General features: G+C 41.4%; 3 protein-coding genes across 4 annotated transcripts; 2 read left to right on the plus strand and 1 right to left on the minus strand.

Annotated features, from left to right (window-relative positions):
- Positions 1–264: 264 nt before the first annotated feature.
- On the minus strand, positions 265–3,116 carry LOC137955483 (xyloglucan galactosyltransferase MUR3-like). Of its 2 annotated transcripts, XM_068802563.1 has the most exons (3): positions 2,853–3,115; positions 2,517–2,581; positions 265–2,317 (listed from the first exon to the last, which is right to left on the minus strand). In XM_068802563.1, the coding sequence occupies exon 3, from the start codon at positions 2,293–2,295 to the stop codon at positions 634–636; it is 1,662 nt and encodes a 553-aa protein (XP_068658664.1). In that variant the 5' UTR covers positions 2,296–2,317; positions 2,517–2,581; positions 2,853–3,115; the 3' UTR covers positions 265–633. The 2 variants fall into 2 exon arrangements, with proteins under 2 accessions (XP_068658664.1, XP_068658584.1); XM_068802483.1 differs by lacking the exon at positions 2,517–2,581 and having other exon boundaries at positions 2,853–3,116.
- A 1,909-nt stretch (positions 3,117–5,025) lies between these two features.
- On the plus strand, positions 5,026–11,943 carry LOC137955402 (uncharacterized). Its single transcript, XM_068802365.1, has 3 exons — positions 5,026–5,342; positions 5,564–7,851; positions 11,275–11,943. The coding sequence occupies exons 2-3, from the start codon at positions 6,229–6,231 to the stop codon at positions 11,659–11,661; spliced, it is 2,010 nt and encodes a 669-aa protein (XP_068658466.1). The 5' UTR covers positions 5,026–5,342; positions 5,564–6,228; the 3' UTR covers positions 11,662–11,943.
- An 842-nt stretch (positions 11,944–12,785) lies between these two features.
- Positions 12,786–18,281, plus strand: LOC137955695 (uncharacterized). Its single transcript, XM_068802810.1, has 13 exons — positions 12,786–13,250; positions 13,338–13,487; positions 13,693–13,863; positions 14,619–14,762; positions 14,888–14,993; positions 15,080–15,228; positions 15,327–15,452; positions 15,640–15,783; positions 16,037–16,124; positions 16,526–16,899; positions 17,138–17,461; positions 17,565–17,795; positions 17,903–18,281. The coding sequence occupies exons 1-13, from the start codon at positions 12,918–12,920 to the stop codon at positions 18,035–18,037; spliced, it is 2,475 nt and encodes an 824-aa protein (XP_068658911.1). The 5' UTR covers positions 12,786–12,917; the 3' UTR covers positions 18,038–18,281.
- The last annotated feature ends 63 nt before the right edge of the window (positions 18,282–18,344 follow it).

Here is an 18,344-nt window from a genome sequence, read left to right on the forward strand (position 1 = left end):
ATCCAGCAGCCCGTGTGCGGCTCGGCTCTCTTATTTCATTGTGTTAGGATGAGCAGTGGAAGACTCACATTGAGCGTTGCTCACGAATCAGTGCTGCTGCAAAACGTAATCAAACCAATGAAATAAGAGGGTAAGGAGCGCAGCAAATAAGTTGACCTTCGCTCTGCATCTCCGTTAACATCGACAAATTCTCCTCATTGATTATGAGACCAAATAGCACAAACACGGGTGATAAAAGAAATAGAAGCAGGACAGCTCGGTGACTATTGATAAATAAACGAATTACCTTCAAGCATTGTAGTGAATAATGGAAGAAAAAGAAAGCAGTTCATTTGTGTCAAGTATGACAAACATTAGAAAGAATTATTAGGCTCAGACAAAACTGCCCAAAGGCGGAGAACCCTGACTTAAAAATTATATATATCGGGTAGGGAAGAAGACCCCTCAAGTTTTACACGATGTCTACCTAGGTCTGGACCCTGGATTACCGGTTCTCCTATTGCGTCCAACTTTGACAGAGTTATCACCATTATTACTTACCTGATTCCCATCTTGCAACAGTATTAGACCCGTTGACTCGTCCTCTGCCATGAGCTTAAATAAGTTTTCAGAAGATGATAACATCCATCAGCATCATGAGTGATCCCTCTGTTCATTCTTCCAGGAGTTTTGACCGATCACGGCCGATGACTTGCCAGAATCCCCACTGCCAGCATCCTTTGGCTTTGAAAAGAAAGGATCCCATTCATGTGCCCCTACACTCCTCTGTCCTTCCTCTAACAGAGCATATTTCCAACTGAGCTCTTCCACAAAATCATTGTTATCACGGCCTTCGATGATATCCTTTCTCAGTAGAGTAACTTTGTCAATAATTGCCTGTACAGCCACATCAAACGCATCCTCCAGAGTATCAAGCTTAGACCGAGGGTCTGCATAGATAAGCCTTGGTATGAGACCTATGACCTCCTCCCTCATAATATTCACCTGCTCTGGGGAAACTTGTTTCAATCTATCTTCAATACTAACATTTCTCTTACGAATATCATCCTCTGGAATGAAAACAGAGTAAGTTGAATAATTTCTTGGAAGATGCCATGTATACTGAGTGTAGGCCGAACCAGGATGGAAGAAAACTGGAATACAACCTGCCAACATGGAGTCGAAAGCGGATCTTCGTGTATAAGAGTCTCCTTGAGGTTGGAGACAGAAGAGAGAACTCTGAAACATTTGCATGATACTGCTGGGAGAGTGGCACTTGCTCTCCCCAAAGTCACACTCCAATAACTTGCACACTTTCGACTTCTTGCACTGATCAATAATCTGCCCCCTGATGGATTTGGGATTATCAGGACGTGGAGCACCAGCAAACGAGAATAACCATTGCCTTTTCAATTTCCTCATCCTGTCCTGCCAAATGAGCACCTCGGAGTCCTTTGCAGGATGGAAGTAGGTTGGATATGGAATACCAAAATCATTTGCATTCCATGGGCTTGATTCTACAACCAACATAGACATGTTCCTCGCAGCCGGCAAAAACAAAAGCTTGTTACCCCAATTTGGGTCAAGATCAGTTAGCCTCCTGAAATCCCAAGTTATCCTCCCAGCCACTAGAAAATGATCTCTGCCACCCATCACATTCCACTCAGGTCTTTTTGTAAGCCAATCAACCAGTTCAAGAGAAGCTGAATCCCTCACTGAAATGTTATAACCCCAGAGGTATCGAGAAATATCAAATCCAGCATAGAATGGCACAAAAATGGCAGCTGCAAGGGAGGAATCTCGAGTCAAACACTCATATTGCTTCATCCGGTTACTGAATATCACGTCTACAGCAAACTGATTTGTTGCATACCATCCAGTGTTAGAGAAGACCCCTTGTTCGTTCTCGAGTGGAGGGCCAAGTCCCGCATTGGTGGTGAATTTACACATATTGGTCCAGAGGCTGAGAGTCTTGCATTCTTTAAGCATCTGTTCATTGAACTTGGGGGGCAGGTCATGCACATATATATACCTTCCTCCACATGGATCACTTGTGTTTTGACTGGTTCTCAGAGCTCGTGTGAATGGATACTCTTTCGGCTGACTAACAGTTTTCGATGGCTCAGAGTGATATGAAATGAGCTCCTCCTGTTCCTCAACAGTCCCACCCCCGATAACAGAAAAATGGAAGTAAAATATCAAGAACCAAAATAAGATGGACAAAGAGACAAGGAAAAAGAACCGACCCTGTTGTTGCTTCCCCACTGCCTTCTCCATCTGTACACGAGGAATGCACACAGATGGGCGGCGTCTCATGAGATCAATAAGAAACCAGGACCTACGTCAAAGAACGATTTCATAAAATGGGCAGATGAATCTTCCGCTAGAACCAAAAAAATATCAAGCTCAGGAGAACCCTAACCCGATTCTAAGGTTCCCCAATAACACGGTTCAACGGATCCGAAGTACGATTAACTCCAAGAAACCCTAGGCCTTATTCGAGAGATAAGAACTGTAGACAATGAAACACGCCTCACGTAGGTAGACGTGAAAGAGACGCTAATTCCAAACCGGCTTTGAATCGCCTCTACGATTAGACGAGCTGGGGAAAAAATTAGGAGCAGCAAATAAGAAAAAAAAAAACAAAAAAAAATCGCAAACAAAATTCTCTCAAGACACTGAAAATCTTTTCCAACAAGGAACAACAGAAACGCGGAAAGAAAGACTACTACAATTACGCCATCGACCCTCCCCCGAACCAGACATTCCACAGATTATAGTTTTCCAAAACGCCGAACCAGATCTACCCAACAATCGATCGCCACTCTGGAGCAAGAAAAACAAGAAAGGAGTACGAAAAAACGATGACTTACAGCAAAAAGGCGCTAGTGAGGAATAAAATTAGCCTGTCCTTAGCCATTGCTTTGCTGTCCATCCTCGACCCGCGCAGCGAGTCGATACTCTATAGACGGTGGTGGGAAACGAGGATGAGGGCGCTTTAGTACAGGGCACGGCGTCGGCAGTCGGTGACAGTAGGGCCGCGTCGGATAAAATGAAGACGTGTCGGTACCGCCGTGCCGGGTTCTCAACAAAAGATTGAAAGGGCTTGCTTAGTTCAAATCCAGCGGTAACCCCAAAGATTATTTCTGGTATATTCTATGCGTGCTTTAATGGTCGCTTAATCACTTTAATTGCTTCCGCGTGAGAGGGTTAGCACATGGATTGATTGGGAACAGGAGGAGTAAATGGGTCTGCACTTAAATATTTCTATTTGGCTATTAAGCATTGCTCTGAAAATGCTTCTTAAAACAGTACAGATTAAGACACTCTCATGAGGTCTAATTAGTTAACCAAAGATGACGAAGAATTCTAATTTTAAACGGGATCTCTATTGAGTGTTACCGCACTCGCCCGGTCCTTCCGCGTTGGCCAAATTCGATTAATTGACTCGTTACATTTATAAACAGTTACACATTTCAATAGTTGCCTAATAAGGTTCAATATTCCGAGTTCAGCGTCGGCAGGTACGAGACGAGTCGCGAAGAATACGGCTTAACATCACCACTAATCAATCCAGCATCCATCCCCATACCCATTCGCCCATCCATGAAACCTGCACAACGCCTGACCTGATCATACAGCGTGAGGAGCCGTAATATTATCTTTAGAAGACTCAATAGGGACAGTATGGAAGTAGAGGGGGTAATATGCTTACCAGAGATAATTATTTTTGTTGCAATCTTGTGATCTCCATTAACACAGCATTCAATCTTGTAATCTCCATCCACACAGCATTCAATCTTGTAATCTCCGATTACAAGAAAGCTTGCTGTGGAAAGAATCCTTCTGTGTTTTGATAGAAAACGATGGTAAAAGTGAGAGTTTGTTTTGTTTCTTCTATTTCTCACCATGGATTAGCTGTCTGTGAGCTTTCCACGAAATGGATTTTCATATTGATTTGCCCTTTCCATTCAAAGAGACCAGCGGAAGTCGACACCGTAAGTTGTCATTGTAGGTCTTGCCGGGTGAAATCTGAAATCACCAGATTGTATCAGAAGGTCGCCAATGGCTCCAAAGGTAAAAGCAGCGGCAAGAGTAATCCTCAGAATCCCAAACGTTGAGGTAAGTGGACCACATCAAACTTCTAATCCTCATTGAGCGATAATGACGCTGTCGGCTTCACACAAGCGTTTAGAAACCGCGTCGGTCCCACTTTTGCAAGATTTTACGCCACGTGTGTCTTACCAATCAGTCTAAGATGATTTTCCAGCTCCGTCCCACCGAGCCTTTTACCAACTATAAAAAATAGGAACAGGCCATGGATAAATGGACTAGAAAGGTAGTGCACATGGTGCTACATACATACAATAATATGAATTATAGGTGGTGGCCCGTAACAATCTTATAACGTTCAATTAATAAAAAAATATATTAATATGGTCTTAATAAACAAAGAGGCATTTGTCGTTACTCGAGTAATTAAAGCACTTGTTCCACACAAGATCTCAATCCCACGTGTGGACGATGCACCAGCTCATCCGTCCTGTACATCACCCCTCCCAGCGTGCGACAGATTGCCACGTTTCCACCCAGCGAGTTATTTTTGTGTGAGAAAGGCATCTTTGACTCCCCGTGATGAAGACGGTTTAGAGGGTCATTATTTTAACGCCCTAGATCGCTACCCGCATCTACTGTTCACTTGAACTGCCAAAAACGACGACGGAAAAGAACAAGATTTTATTTATTTATTATTATTATTATATATTTTTTTGAGTTCCACAACGTCGTCTGTCGATGCAGGAAATTTCTTGGCTGTGCGAGACGAGTGATGATGTTCGTTTTCGTCCCCGTTACTCAAGGTTGATAGGGTGTGTGGAGATGGACGGTCTCGGGTCTATCATCAGACAGTTAGGCCTCGTGAAGGGTGGAGATAAGATGGACGGCAGGGGCACGAGTTTCGACTTTTGAACGCCGTCTGGGAATCGGGTTTGATATCGCGTACTCACCGACCGTCTGGTCTGCACAGTCGTCCATCTGCGAGAGAAGAAAGCGCACGCACACGCTCTGGAGAATTAGAAGGATTCGGGAATGGGATTCGCTGATTATTAACCTGGAGGCCCGCCAGATGAGAGGTAATCAAACGAGAAAAACACGCTAGGAAAGTGCCCGTATGCATCCGTTTTGCCTCTCAGACAAACCGTCCCGCTCTCCCTCTCTCCCTCTCTCCCTCTCTCTCGTAATAAGAAGCAGACAGGGTATCTATCCGGCTAGCGTTCCGTGTTTTTTTTGCAGCTTCCAGCAGGGATTGCGAAGACCCCCATTTTTCCTTTTTGTTTTTTTAATCCGTTTGGCAGTGGGAAGAGGTAACTACTCTCTGACTCTCTGTTACGCTCTCTTTCTCTCTCAACTGATATGTCTTGCTTGCATTCTGCCTGCTTTATTAGTTTCCGGTGTTGGGTTTCCATTGCTTAGATGGTGGGGCTCTGTTTCTTTCTAGCATTCTTTTCTTGATTCTTCATCTTTTCATTTCTTCATCAGATTCCGCAATTTTTTTCATTTCCCCTTCTTCCCTTGCCACATGCAGGTTCTCGGGTTTGTCTGGTCTGGATTAAATCGCAGAGCTATCTTGTTTTATATGCTTTTGAGACACTGAGGTGGGGTTTTGAACCTTTCGGGGTCTATTCTCTTGCCCTTTTCTTTATAACTTCCCATCTGGAAAAAATTCTTTCTTGGTGTTCTAGGAGGAAATTTCAGGCCAGGTTGTTCAATCGTCTATCATTGGGAACTGCTTCTGATCTTTCCATTGATTCCCGATCCCTCTCAGCAGAAAGCGCAGTATCTCTCCTTTCTTGCGTTCTTTCTTTTTTCCTTTCCTTGCTATATTTTTCTTGTGAGATTTTGAATTCAGTTACGTACCACGTCTGATTCTTGGGGTGGTTGAAGATTCCTTTGGCCAAAGGTCTCGTGGGTCTTCTATATTTGTCCATTTTTTACTGTATATGTTTGTCCAAGGTTTTTCGAATTTGGTCTCTTCTTAGGTAGTCTTGGATCCATTTGGAAGGGGAACCGGTACAAACTGTTCCTCTGTCGAATTAGATCATTCTAACTTTCTTGCCATTGATCAATTGGAATTAGTTTGTAGATTGTTTTGATCTTCTCCTTACCGTTTTAAACGCCTATAGTCTCTGGGATTCTTTCTGTTGCTTTTGATGATTAGAGTTGTTTCTGATTGACCGATCCTTCTGATCAATGGCGGGACTTGAAATTTCCAAATACGTGCATAGTCCCGTCCATAAGGCCGTAATCTCCAAGGACTATGCTTCCCTGCGGCGCATATTGGCCTCACTTCCACGGCTAGCGGACCCTGCTGAGATCCGTACTGAGGCGGCTTCATTAGCTGAAGAAGAAAAAGCTGATCAAATCTCTGCGGTGGTTGACCGACGAGATGTACCACACCGTGAGACCCCACTCCATTTAGCCGTCAAGATTGGAGATGCCACAGCTACTGAAATGCTTATGGTTGCTGGGTCTGATTGGAGCTTGCAGAATGAACATGGTTGGAGTCCCCTTCAAGAGGCTATATGTGCAAGAGAAGAGGCAATTGCCATGATAATTGTGAGACACTACCAGCCACTTGCATGGGCCAAATGGTGTAGGAGACTGCCTCGTTTGACTGGAACCTTGAGAAGAATGAGAGACTTTTACATGGAAATAACTTTCCATTTTGAAAGTTCAGTAATTCCTTTTATTTCAAGGATAGCACCATCTGACACATACAAGATATGGAAGAGGGGATCAAATTTGAGAGCTGATATGACGTTGGCAGGTTTTGATGGTTTCAGGATTCAGCGCTCAGATCAGAGCGTATTGTTTCTCGGAGATGGGACTGAGGATGGGCTGGTCCCTCCTGGGTCACTTTGCATGATTTCACATAAGGATAAGGAAGTGATGAATGCACTAGATGGCGCAGGGGTACAAGCCACTGAAGCAGAAATCCAACAGGAAGTTGCTGCAATGTCACAGACTAATATTTTCAGACCTGGGATTGATGTAACTCTGGCTGTATTATTGCCACAGTTAACATGGAGGAGGCAGGAGAAGACAGAAATGGTGGGCCCATGGAAGGCCAAGGTGTATGATATGCATCATGTGGTAGTAAGTGTCAAGTCCAGGAGGGTTCCTGGAGCTATGACAGATGATGAGTTCTTCTCATCCAGTAATGGGAATGATACAGAGAGTGAGGGTTATGACGACCTATTGACAGAAGATGAAAGAAAGCAACTGGAAGTAGCTCTTAAAATGGGCTACTCGGAGATTAATGATGATAGCCCGTCAGACGGGATTATTTCTCATAGGCACAGTTGTTACGAGGCAAGGGAGATCCCTCTTGAAGACATGAGCAGTTGTAGCAATGGAGACGTCAAAAATGAAAAAAAGGGTTGGTTTAGCAACTGGGGGAAGCGTGGGTCCAAGCGTGAAACACCAAAAAAGATGGTTCCCCCAAGAAGTTCACTTTGTGTGGATGAGAAGGTAAGTGATCTCCTTGGGGAATCTCCTCCATCTAGATATCAGAGAGGAAGGCATTCTGTGGAGGTCTCAGCCATGGCAGAGGACCACCATAAGGGGAAGGATAGAGATCTGAGAAAGTCTGCTGCTAGTTCTGATAGTGGAACTCGGCGCAGGGAGAATAGTAGCCGGGAAAGTGAGTACAAGAAAGGGTTAAGACCGATTCTTTGGCTTTCACCAAATTTTCCACTTCAGACTGAAGAGCTTTTACCAATGCTTGACATTCTTGCCAACAAGGTGAAGGCAATTCGTCGACTAAGAGAACTACTTACAACTAAGCTCCCTCTAGGAACATTTCCCGTAAAGGTGCTTGATCTAAACTAATATTGCATTCAGATTTTACTATTGCTTTTATTTTTTTGGCATTTAATAGTGGATCTGTGTCTTCTACATCTTCAAATCTATGGCGATGTTTTAGGTTTTACTTTTGCAATGGTGACTATTCTCATTCTCTCTTGGCTCTCCAATTAGTTATCCCTTTTGTTGCAAACTCATCTATGGGGTACAGGGTACTGTCATGATCTATTGAGCGATAGGACGTATAGGTTCTTCAAATCCAATTTATACATGGTGGTATGATTTAGAATTAACATTGGTGGTATTTTTATTAGGTGCACTTGTTCATATGCTCTTGGGCCCTTTCTTTTCTCTTAACATGGATGACTTTTTTTTTTACTTTTTTGTTTTTCTCTTTCTTTCTTTCTTTCTTTCTGCTTCTTATTTTGTTTTATTGCATCTCCATCTTGAGTTATATCCTCTTATCTTTTCCTGATAGGTTTGTTTGACAATTTTCTGGTTATCATAAACAAAAAAAAAACAATTTTCTAGTTGAATGAGGTGCTTATGTGTATGATATGATAAGGCATATTGCGTTTTGCCATTGTTAAGGGTGTGAGGATATTGTGGGTACATATGCCTTTCAGCAGTTTTTTGATTGAGGCAAAGATGACTTGGGCTTTGAGATTGCAATCACTCAGGGTAGAGTGGGGAGTTATTCATTTCTGTTGACATTTCCTTTCATGGGAAATAATGTTGTGAATTTTGACTGGGATTCTAATTGTTGTCCATTAACCGTTCACATTTTCATGTATACCATATAACTAGAGTATCCTTGTTTTGAGAAAATTTCAAAGACAACCCAATTTTTTGGCTTAATTTCAAATTTGCTGCAAGTTTGCTGTATTTCCAAATGCAGCCATATACTTGAGATCTTTTGGGCAAATACCCGTTTGTGGTTAGTATACTGTAATTGAGAGCATTAGGGGCATGTGAAATTGGAAATTTACCCCTTAAAAAGATTTTTAAAAAAACTTAAATTTAGAGGGAGAGGTGAAGGGCCCAAATATTTTCTTTCTTGTATATAAAATGGCAGTGAAATGCTTCAAGCAGCTCCCAGGCATTCTCTGCTGCTTCCTACTTTGAACAAGAGAGCACGGGGAAGTGTCCATCTTTCCTTTCCTTCACTTCCAGCTTCAGGAGGGAAGGGGAATTTGGTGGGGGGTCTTCTTCTCGCTCTCTCTCACAGCACTAGGACAGGAGGGAGAGGGCAGCCTTCCTTATTTATAAAAATAGATAAAAAACAGTTCTTCTAGGTTCTTGTGGGCTGTACTTGGGATTTTACTCTGTGTAAAGTATGGAAAACTTGTCATTGTATTTGAAATTAGGGCAAAATTTAGGACTATTTGGAGATTATCCCCTATTTTCCCACTTCAGTGTAATATAAGACAAGAGAGAAGTCCTGAGTTCAGTTCCAAGCTGTTTTGATTTTCTTTTTGAGTTAAAAAAAGAGTGAATGGACATTTTTACAGGTACTAAGAATATTTTTGCAGTAGAAGCTGTCCAAGTTGAAAGCATTTAACTTCTTAGACATAATTCTAGGCCTTTCAATGTACGTCTTTAAGATTGTCTGTGAATGCACGCCAAGGTGTGCTCTTTGTACAAAACTGGTGAAGAATAAGAACGGAACATGCATCAACTCTTTAAGCATTGCTTAATGCATTTCCCTTTCTTTCTGGGTCTATCTTGGTACTTCCTATTTTTCATGCTTGTAATTTGGCCTTTTGTATTATGTTACTATGGCTATAGATCAGAGTACAAAGTGCAGCTTTCAAGTTTGTTTGTTGAGCAAAATTAGAAGAAAGTATTAGTGAACATTTGGGAATAGCAGCCACACACTAGAAATTAGAGAGTCATTAAGATGGTAGGCAAGTTTTTCAGTGTACAAATGGTGCACTTGTGAGAAGGGTCTTGGTGATGGTGGTCAGTCTGTTGACCAGAAATTGTCGAGGCCATAAATTTTGTGTGAAGTAATGAGGAAAGGCTCGAAGAAAGGTCATATGTGCTAATGAGGGAGCTGAATGCGGGGTTCCTCTAGTGAGCCCCAAAATAATTGATGCTTTATCATTCTCTGAACTATAATTGTTGTTTACTAGAATGGTTAAGGGGGCATCTCAAAGTTGACCAGGTAATATGTCTTGGTCTGTTGTATTCCTGCATCTCGTCTCCAGATTGTTTGAGCAAGTTTCATTATAGTTCGCTTCCCCCTCCCCTTCTATCATTGGTCAAGGAAGGGAGGCAGCTTAAATGTGGGTTCTGCCTGGTGGGGAGTTGTTGTTAGTCTGAATTGGTTTCTCATTGCATCTGTTTGTTCGTGTAATGAGATGTCTAGTAATGCCAAATTCATGCGACGGACTTTGATTATTTTTAGATTGGGGTTTGTACCTAAGATTTAGTGTTAAAAAATGTTATTTCCAGAATGGTGTCTCTCTCGGTGGATTATCCAGTATTTTGTACCTTTTTCTCTTGTACCTAGTTTTTGCTGTCTTCTAGCTGGGGCATAGTATTCCTATTTACCAACTTTTCATGTTCAGAATGATTTTAACAAGCATCTGGTATGTAGTGCCCTTCCCTATTCCTTAATGTTTCTTAGAAACATTTAAAATGAAGCATCTTTTATTGGCAGTTCGGCCTTCGTTCTAATGGTGGTTGCAAGCTTGCAATGTTATCCTGGCAGGAATATCTTGAAATTCACAAGCCCTTAAAATTGTGACTGTGTGTTTCCCACAAAAGAAACTTGACTTGATTCTATGGAAGAATGTTCTTAGCTGGTAGATTTTGAACAACATGGTGATTCTCATGGTGATTTATGTGAAATTCTTCTTTGAGTTCATATTTCTGAGTGTGGACAATAATGTGCAAACATCTAGTGTACTTCTATTGCATGTTCATGGGTTGACCATGGTTTGCCAATCATTTCCTGTAAATGCTATAATTACTTATGGTAATTAAACAATGTTAGAATCCTGGCTGAAACTTCATGTTATCTTAGATTCATGCTTCACAATTTGTTGCATGATCCTTACACTTACCGATGCCTGCCAGTGCTGCATCTGACCTACGATGGATTCGTTTTTGTTAAAGCGCTTTGCTGTTGTATATATCCTTCATTTGTTAAATTATGAGGTAATTATTTGATTACCTGCTTGCTTTATCATATGGGACAGCCAAGGTCACTGTCATTTGTCTTGGATACCTGTCGATTTTTTGATTGGTTCCTGTGATTTCTACCTATGAGAAGCTTGTGGGTAATCTATGGATAACTACATTTTTGTCCTTCGGCCTTGTGCACTACCTCCGGCAGATAGACTGCCTTACTACTCATTTTTGTGCTACATTTTCTGTTTCCAATATGCATTTTTGGTTGACAAATTCTCTTGTGGTTTCTTTCAGGTTGCAATTCCAGTCGTTCCTACCATTAGGGTGATTGTTACATTTACAAGGTTTGAAGAGCTACAGCCATTGGAGGAGTTCTGCACACCTCCTTCAAGCCCTGGAGCCCCTAAGTCAGTAGGCAGAGAAAGCCCAGGAGCCCCTAAGTCAGTTGGCAGAGAAAGTCCTGTTCCGCAGTCTTCAAGTTCATGGCTTCATTGGATCAAGGCCCCATACCGTCAGAGTTCCTCTGTGATATCGGGCCCGACTAGTCGGGTAGAAGATATTCAAGATCCATTTATGATTCCCCCGGATTATACTTGGATAACAGTTGAGGCCAAGAAAAAGAAGATGCAGGAGAACAAGGGCAAATCCAAGAAAGGTAGAGGTCAGCGTCAACAACACTAAGAGAACCATTGACAGGGTGATTTATTGGTTATGTGATTGCAGAGGAAGAAAGGTAAAACTTGAAGGATGGGATATACAGAGGGAAAGAAATAGGGGAGGAGCTCTGGCGCTTGGGGGATGCACGACCAATGACATTGCTGCCTTGAGCCCAGAATTCAGACGGCCTTGTTTGACATGAAGGGAAAGGAAGGCATTGTAAATCAAGGAGACAGGTTGTAACGTTCATGAGAAATATTTGGATTCGTGTGATACATGATTACATTATTGGTGCATGTCCGCTGGCTTTTCACCGATTTGTTGAATCAGTATTGATGAATAGTATCTTCTGCATTTGTCGTTCATTCTTCCGTGATCACATCAATTGGAGCTGGTCAGCAGGATTCCCTAGTAATCGCGTTCAAAAATCAACGAAAAACGAAACATATTCATCTTGCCCGCGTTTTAGTTAACATTTCTTAGTCTCTGCAGATTCGTTGTCACACTTCTTCACCAGACTCGCAAAGCTTTTGAACCTTTTTACTCGTTGACGTCTTAGTCCAATCAGGCATACCTGAAAGTCCTACAAACGGCAAACCATCTGAAGCGTGAAATTTTGTTTAATTTCTTCTGGTTTTTAGTTGTTTGCACAAGCAGAATATGCTTGAGCAATGTACAGTAAATTAATAATAGCCGACGGAAGCACTCTGTAAACTGTTTCTTTTTTCTAGTTTCTAGTAAAAAAGAAAGATCTGGACGGTTGCCGTCGGGAAAACATTGAAGTGACAATCGGATGATGAAAGAGCAGCAGTGATCGTTAAGAAGGCTGAACAGACGTTCACGGTTGCCGGAGAAGAAGACAAAAGACGGTTGTGGTGGAAGTTGCCTCGTCCTAGCACGATTAATTCTAATGGCCGATTTTGCGAAAAAGAAATTCCAACGGCTGTGAATGTGTTGAAAAACTATCGAAAAGACAGGCGAATCTCCATAACAGCTGCACTGATGTACTGTGGGAAGGGAGACCGACCCAGTATCTTCCACTGCACCGAGTTTTGCCACGTATGCTCTTTAGGTCCATGCCCTTCTTTTCCTCCCATTTTTCTTACGTAGTCGAGATGAATTTGGGTATCGACTCGTGACTACTACCAATAGCAACGGAAACACGCTCCACTGTTGCCTACTCTGAACGCACTCTCTGGGTTCTGTAGTGGGTTTCTCGCCAAACTATCTGATCTGTAGTCGTCGCAAAAGAGATCGGGAGCGCTCCGTACAGCTCAGCCATGGACGCCGCAACCTCTCATCTTCTATGTTACGGAATTAAACCTGTCCGGCGTTCTCGGACTTCCTGCCAGAGTTTTAGTCCCGAGGGAGGAGCGAGAAGGCGATCCTTTCCTGCTGGAGGTGATGTGTTTCGGAGGCGCTGCGGCATCTTGGCCGTTGCTACTGAACCGAAACCCGAAGCTAGAACTACTAGTGGACCCTCGCTCAAGGTTCCCGTAGGAGTCAACGGAGTCTCTCCAGTAAATAACCGGAAAATTGAGAAGGTTCCCGATGGAATCAACGGCGCACCCAAGACGAATACTACGACGAAGGCTCCTAACGGAGTCTCCTCGGTACGACATTTTTCGCCGTTAAGACAACAGGAGAAATTTCTATTTTTATTCTTTACTGTAACTAATTTTTGGTTCTGGGATATGCAGAGGTTCGGAAACGTCTCGGATGAGATAAGGAAAATGCGGGCGCAGATGGAAGAGGATGAACAATTGTCTATACTTATGAGAGGTTTAAGAGGACAGAACTTGTCCGACTCCCAATTCGCCGATGACAATGTCCAGCTTCGTCTTGTTGAGGTTTGTGAACTTCAACACATGGAATCTCTCTTTGATTATTCTGATTGTTGTAAACTGCATGCGAAGTTTATTCACTGTGATTCACACATCTACTTTTCAGAGGATTTGAAACTTTACCACTGGAGAAAATTAAACATTTAGACACAGGAAACTTCAATTTGAAGTCTGAGAAACTATCCCACTAAACCGGGTGTTCCTTTGTTAGGTTGACGAGAGCAGTGATGCTTTGCCTTTGGTTTACGATCCCGACATTATCTCGGCGTACTGGGGGAAGCGCCCTCGAGCTGTTGCAACGCGTATCGTTCAGTTGCTTTCAGTTGCTGGAGGATTTCTTTCGGGCATCGTTTGGGACATCATAAACAAGAAAGTCAAAGAGGTCAGAGTCTATTTTATTGCTTTATAAACGCTTGCACTGGGTCATTCTCACATCGGTTATCCAGTAGTTAACGTGCTCCCATTTTCTAGTGAGGCTTGACATTTAAACGACCTGAACAGGTGCTGGTGGAGAGAGAGTTTGCGGCTGTTGTTTGTGTAATAAGAAGGGCAACTATTAATAAACGAACGTGAGGAGAGTATGATACACTAGAAATCTATCATCATTCGAGGATATAATAATTTCTGGTAAAGCAAATAGCCTTCTAAACAGTTCTCGAATCTAGCAAGATGATCTTGGTGCAGTTTGCTCTGTTCTGGAAAGTTCTGCAATACTTCTTCTTCTTCTTCTTCTTCTTCCAATAAAAAAACATACAAAAGTACTAGCAATTGTTCTGGTTTTGTGTCTGGAGGTATAGATATCCTGGAGACTATGATTATTCTGAAGCAGTCATGAAGGTTTCCTCTGTTGCACTTCCATTAACCAAGGATGTAGGATGAAGCAGATTCTCCAACAATTGAAAGCTCGGCCTTTAATTGCTTTCTTGATTGCTGGGATAAGATGCAATTGGCTATTTGGTAGCACTCACATTTCTTCTTAGGATGTATAGTGCTAGTACAGTTTATTGTTCAATACTGGCTATCATTATTTATACGGTGCTCTATTTCTGTTTCTAGCCTGTCTGCTTTCTTCCTTAGTTCTTTACAAGCCATGTGTGCTATATATTTTCTTATGTTCTCATCCTTTCTGGGTTTTAGAATGAAGTTGCACGTGCCATTGAACTCAGAGAGATTGTGACTTCTTTAGGTCCGGCATATATAAAGCTTGGGCAAGCATTGAGCATTCGACCGGATATTTTGTCTCCTGCAGCTATGACAGAGCTGCAAAAGCTTTGCGACAAGGTATATTGATGTTCTACTTCCATGACAGTAGATATAATATTTGCAACAAAATAAGAATTTTTTGGTAGGCTTATATGATCCTGTTGGAATTTTGGCTGATTCTACATCCCTCAATGATATTGAAGGTTCCTTCATTTCCAGATGATGTGGCCATGGCTCTTCTCGAAGAAGAGCTTGGTCAGCCTTGGTACAACGTCTATTCTGAATTAAGTCCTTCTCCAATTGCTGCTGGTATTCTCATCACTCATTATGTAATGTTTTTATTTTCTTTTGAATGCGGTAATTGATGACTTGCTCTGGGACATTTTGTTATGCAGCATCTTTGGGGCAAGTATATAAAGGTCGGCTAAAAGAAAATGGGGATGTGGTGGCTGTCAAAGTTCAACGTCCTTTTGTACTTGAGACAGTCACAGTTGATTTATTTATTATTCGTAACTTAGGTTTAGTTTTACGGCGGTTTCCGCAGGTAACTAATAAACATACTTCCATTGGATCATCGGAGTTGAATTTTCTCACAGTTATTTTCAGCCCCAAATAACTATGCTACTGGTTCATTTTTTCCAGATATCTCTTGATGTTGTTGGATTGGTTGATGAATGGGCTGCTCGCTTTTTTGAGGAACTTGATTATGTTAAGGAGGGGGGAAATGGAACACTTTTTGCAGAGATGATGAGAGAGGATCTTCCACAGGTGCTTGTCTTTTTGTGCTGATGCCTTCTGATTCTTCTCTATAAAGTATTCAGGGATGCTAACCTACACTTCATGTTGATGTGTGCATGTGTCTTTGTTCAGATCCTTCTATGTGCTCATGTGTCACTAATACCCTTAAAAATCTCTTGGTTTCTAATATTCCTGCTACTTGTTTTGAGCATGTCAGGTAGTCATTCCAAAGACATACCTTAAGTACACGTCAAGAAAGGTTCTTACAACCCAATGGATAGAAGGAGAGAAGCTTTCTCAAAGTACTGAAAGTGATGTTGGGTCGCTGGTGAATGTTGGGGTCATATGCTACCTAAAGCAGGTTTAACACAATTGCATTTAACTTGCATCAGAAAATGATATTTAGGTTCAGAAATTCATCCTTCAACTTGTTGCAGTCATTTTGGTTGACCTTGTCTCTTCTTTGAGTTGGAAAGTTAAATTTTTTATTTAAGAAAAAAATTCTTCCGGATAGATCCTCTCACCTGATGGTTCATAGGTTGAATTCCTTATTTTCTGGTTGAAAAGATATATATAATATTGTATTTGCTGATATTTGAGTTTTGGATTTGCAGTTACTTGAGACTGGATTTTTCCATGCTGATCCACATCCGGGAAATATGATCAGAACTCCAGATGGAAAGTTGGCCATACTTGATTTTGGTGACTACCCCTTTCTCTAAGAGCTTCTTGTTAAAGGATCAGAGTCGTCAGACCTTCTAGTGACTTCTGTTTACTTTCAGTGACTAATTAAAATGTAGTGTAAAATTTGAAGGTTGTAAAAGATTTATATTTTTAGACAGGGTCATGAATACAACCAAAAACTGTTATTAGGATCTGTTAGAATAGAAGAGGATCGGTGGCAATCTGATAATTGTATTGTTAGCACTTTGCTGAGTTGTAACTGCTTCAGAATTTCATACTTTATAGATGCATATTGACATTTGATGACAATTGCTGATAATATGTTGTGATTAAAAGTTTCCAATACCTGAGGTTATGAACTATAAGTTTTCATATTTAATGACATGAACTGAATTTGTCTAATATATTTTCTGTTCTAGGCCTAGTGACAAGATTGACAGATGATCAAAAGTATGGGATGATTGAAGCGATTGCTCACCTCATTCATCGGGATTATGAAGCAATTGTGAAGGACTTTGTGAAGCTTGATTTCATTCCAGATGGAGTCAACTTGCAGCCTATTTTGCCAGTCCTGGCCAAAGTCTTTGATCAGGCATTGGAAGGAGGGGGTGCAAAAAATATTAACTTCCAGGAGTTGGCAGCGGATCTTGCTCAAATAACATTCGATTATCCATTCAGAATTCCTCCTTATTTTGCACTTATAATCAGAGCCATTGGAGTGCTTGAAGGCATTGCTCTAGTTGGAAACCCAGATTTTGCTATTGTAGATGAGGCATATCCATACATTGCACAGGTATGACCCTAACAATACTGGAAAGAACAAAGCTGACATCTGTTACTTGTGTCAGTGAATGATTGAACCTCTCTTTCTCTCTCTCTCTCTCTCTCTCCCCTCTTTGGTTCTGGTTTTCTTTATCATGGTATGCTTACCTTACTCTCCTTTCTTTTTCTTTCTGTTGCATTTTTACTTCCTCTTCTACTGGTGGATATTAATTTTGCTTTTACTATATTGTCTCTGTCTTCTTTATCAGAGGCTCCTGACAGATGAATCACCAAGGTTGAAGAGTGCTTTACGTTACACTATATATGGGAAATCTGGAGTATTTAATGCTGAAAGATTCATAGATGTGATGCAAGCTTTTGAGACTTTCATAACAGCTGCTAAAAGTGGTGGCGGGGAGAATCTTAGAGGAAATATGGCTGAACTTGGTCTTTTACAGGGCCAGACAAGTCCTATGCTTCCGGGCATACCCTTGAGTACATCTCAATCAGAGCAGCCGATCAAAACAAGAGCTGCCTTAGCTTTTCTATTGTCTGACAAGGGGACCTTTTTTAGGGAGTTCATTTTAGATGAGGTAATCCTGTAGACATATAAATAGCTGTTTGATCGAGTATATTGGATATGGTAATAAATCAGACAAATTCTTAATGTTTCGTTCTTTCTGTTATCTGTTGCAGATAGTTAAAGGCATTGATGCTTTATCAAGAGAACAACTTGCGCAGATAGCTACAGCCTTAGGTATTGGTAATGCCACCCCAGTGTTCAGTATGGTTCCTGCCTTTGGACCCATCAAACCAGCTGCTCTGTTACCTACTGTAACGGAGGAGGACAGAGTGATTCTGAACAATGTTGAGAAAGTTATTGAATTCTTGACTGCTGGGAGCACAAAATCAAGGAGATCAAATCAGGTATGTTGTGTGTTTCATTAACAAATCTTTTTTTTATCTACTATAGGTTAATTGTTTGATTTTTTCTTATATCATGTACTTGCATATTTTGTTGGGTGTGGTGATAGGTATTACCTGGCATCGAGATCATTCAGGAGCTTCTTCCAGTGCTGCCTGGTATCACAGCAAAATTGCTGCCTGAGGTTCTGAGTCGGTTAACTGCAAGGGTCATGGCTCGATTGATCCGAGAAACTTTTTTGTAGTTTGTAGTTCATAGTTCATAGTTCATATGACTCTAGTCTAAGGAGCTGGTCAAATGCACCTCCTCTGAAAGAAAATCAAGATCTTGTATATATATATGTATATATATATATATCCAAGAATTGTGAAAGGTTTTCTCTTTTATTTGGGGGGAATTTTTTAAGGATAGAAAGGATCTTTACAGATCCGTCCATTTCATGTACAAGTATGGAAGATGTATCATTCCTTGTATATTCTTTATGGAATCCCAAAATCTATCAGTTTCATTGTTAAACATTTTCTAGAAGGGCTTTAGGATTCGAAGGATGT

Source organism: Aristolochia californica, unplaced genomic scaffold (assembly GCF_029961685.1).
Source record: "Aristolochia californica isolate CCGP_79_NKW_82.1479 unplaced genomic scaffold, dmAriCali1.0.hap1 SCAF_1, whole genome shotgun sequence".
Taxonomy (NCBI): Eukaryota; Viridiplantae; Streptophyta; class Magnoliopsida; order Piperales; family Aristolochiaceae; genus Aristolochia; species Aristolochia californica.

What these genes read in the sequence shown, in the direction of transcription:
- LOC137955695 (XM_068802810.1), top strand. Translation starts at nt 12,918, where the DNA reads ATGGACGCCGCAACCTCTCATCTTCTATGTTACGGAATTAAACCTGTC. An exon ending in TCCAGCTTCGTCTTGTTGAG is followed by an intron (nt 13,488 to 13,692) that starts GTTTGTGAACTT and finishes TTCCTTTGTTAG; the next exon opens with GTTGACGAGAGCAGTGATGC. An exon ending in GGGAGTTCATTTTAGATGAG is followed by an intron (nt 17,462 to 17,564) that starts GTAATCCTGTAG and finishes TATCTGTTGCAG; the next exon opens with ATAGTTAAAGGCATTGATGC.
- LOC137955402 (XM_068802365.1), top strand. Translation starts at nt 6,229, where the DNA reads ATGGCGGGACTTGAAATTTCCAAATACGTGCATAGTCCCGTCCATAAG. An exon ending in TAGGAACATTTCCCGTAAAG is followed by an intron (nt 7,852 to 11,274) that starts GTGCTTGATCTA and finishes GGTTTCTTTCAG; the next exon opens with GTTGCAATTCCAGTCGTTCC.
- LOC137955483 (XM_068802483.1), bottom strand. Translation starts at nt 2,914, where the DNA reads ATGGACAGCAAAGCAATGGCTAAGGACAGGCTAATTTTATTCCTCACT. An exon ending in CTCACTAGCGCCTTTTTGCT is followed by an intron (nt 2,318 to 2,852) that starts GTAAGTCATCGT and finishes TCTTTGACGTAG; the next exon opens with GTCCTGGTTTCTTATTGATC.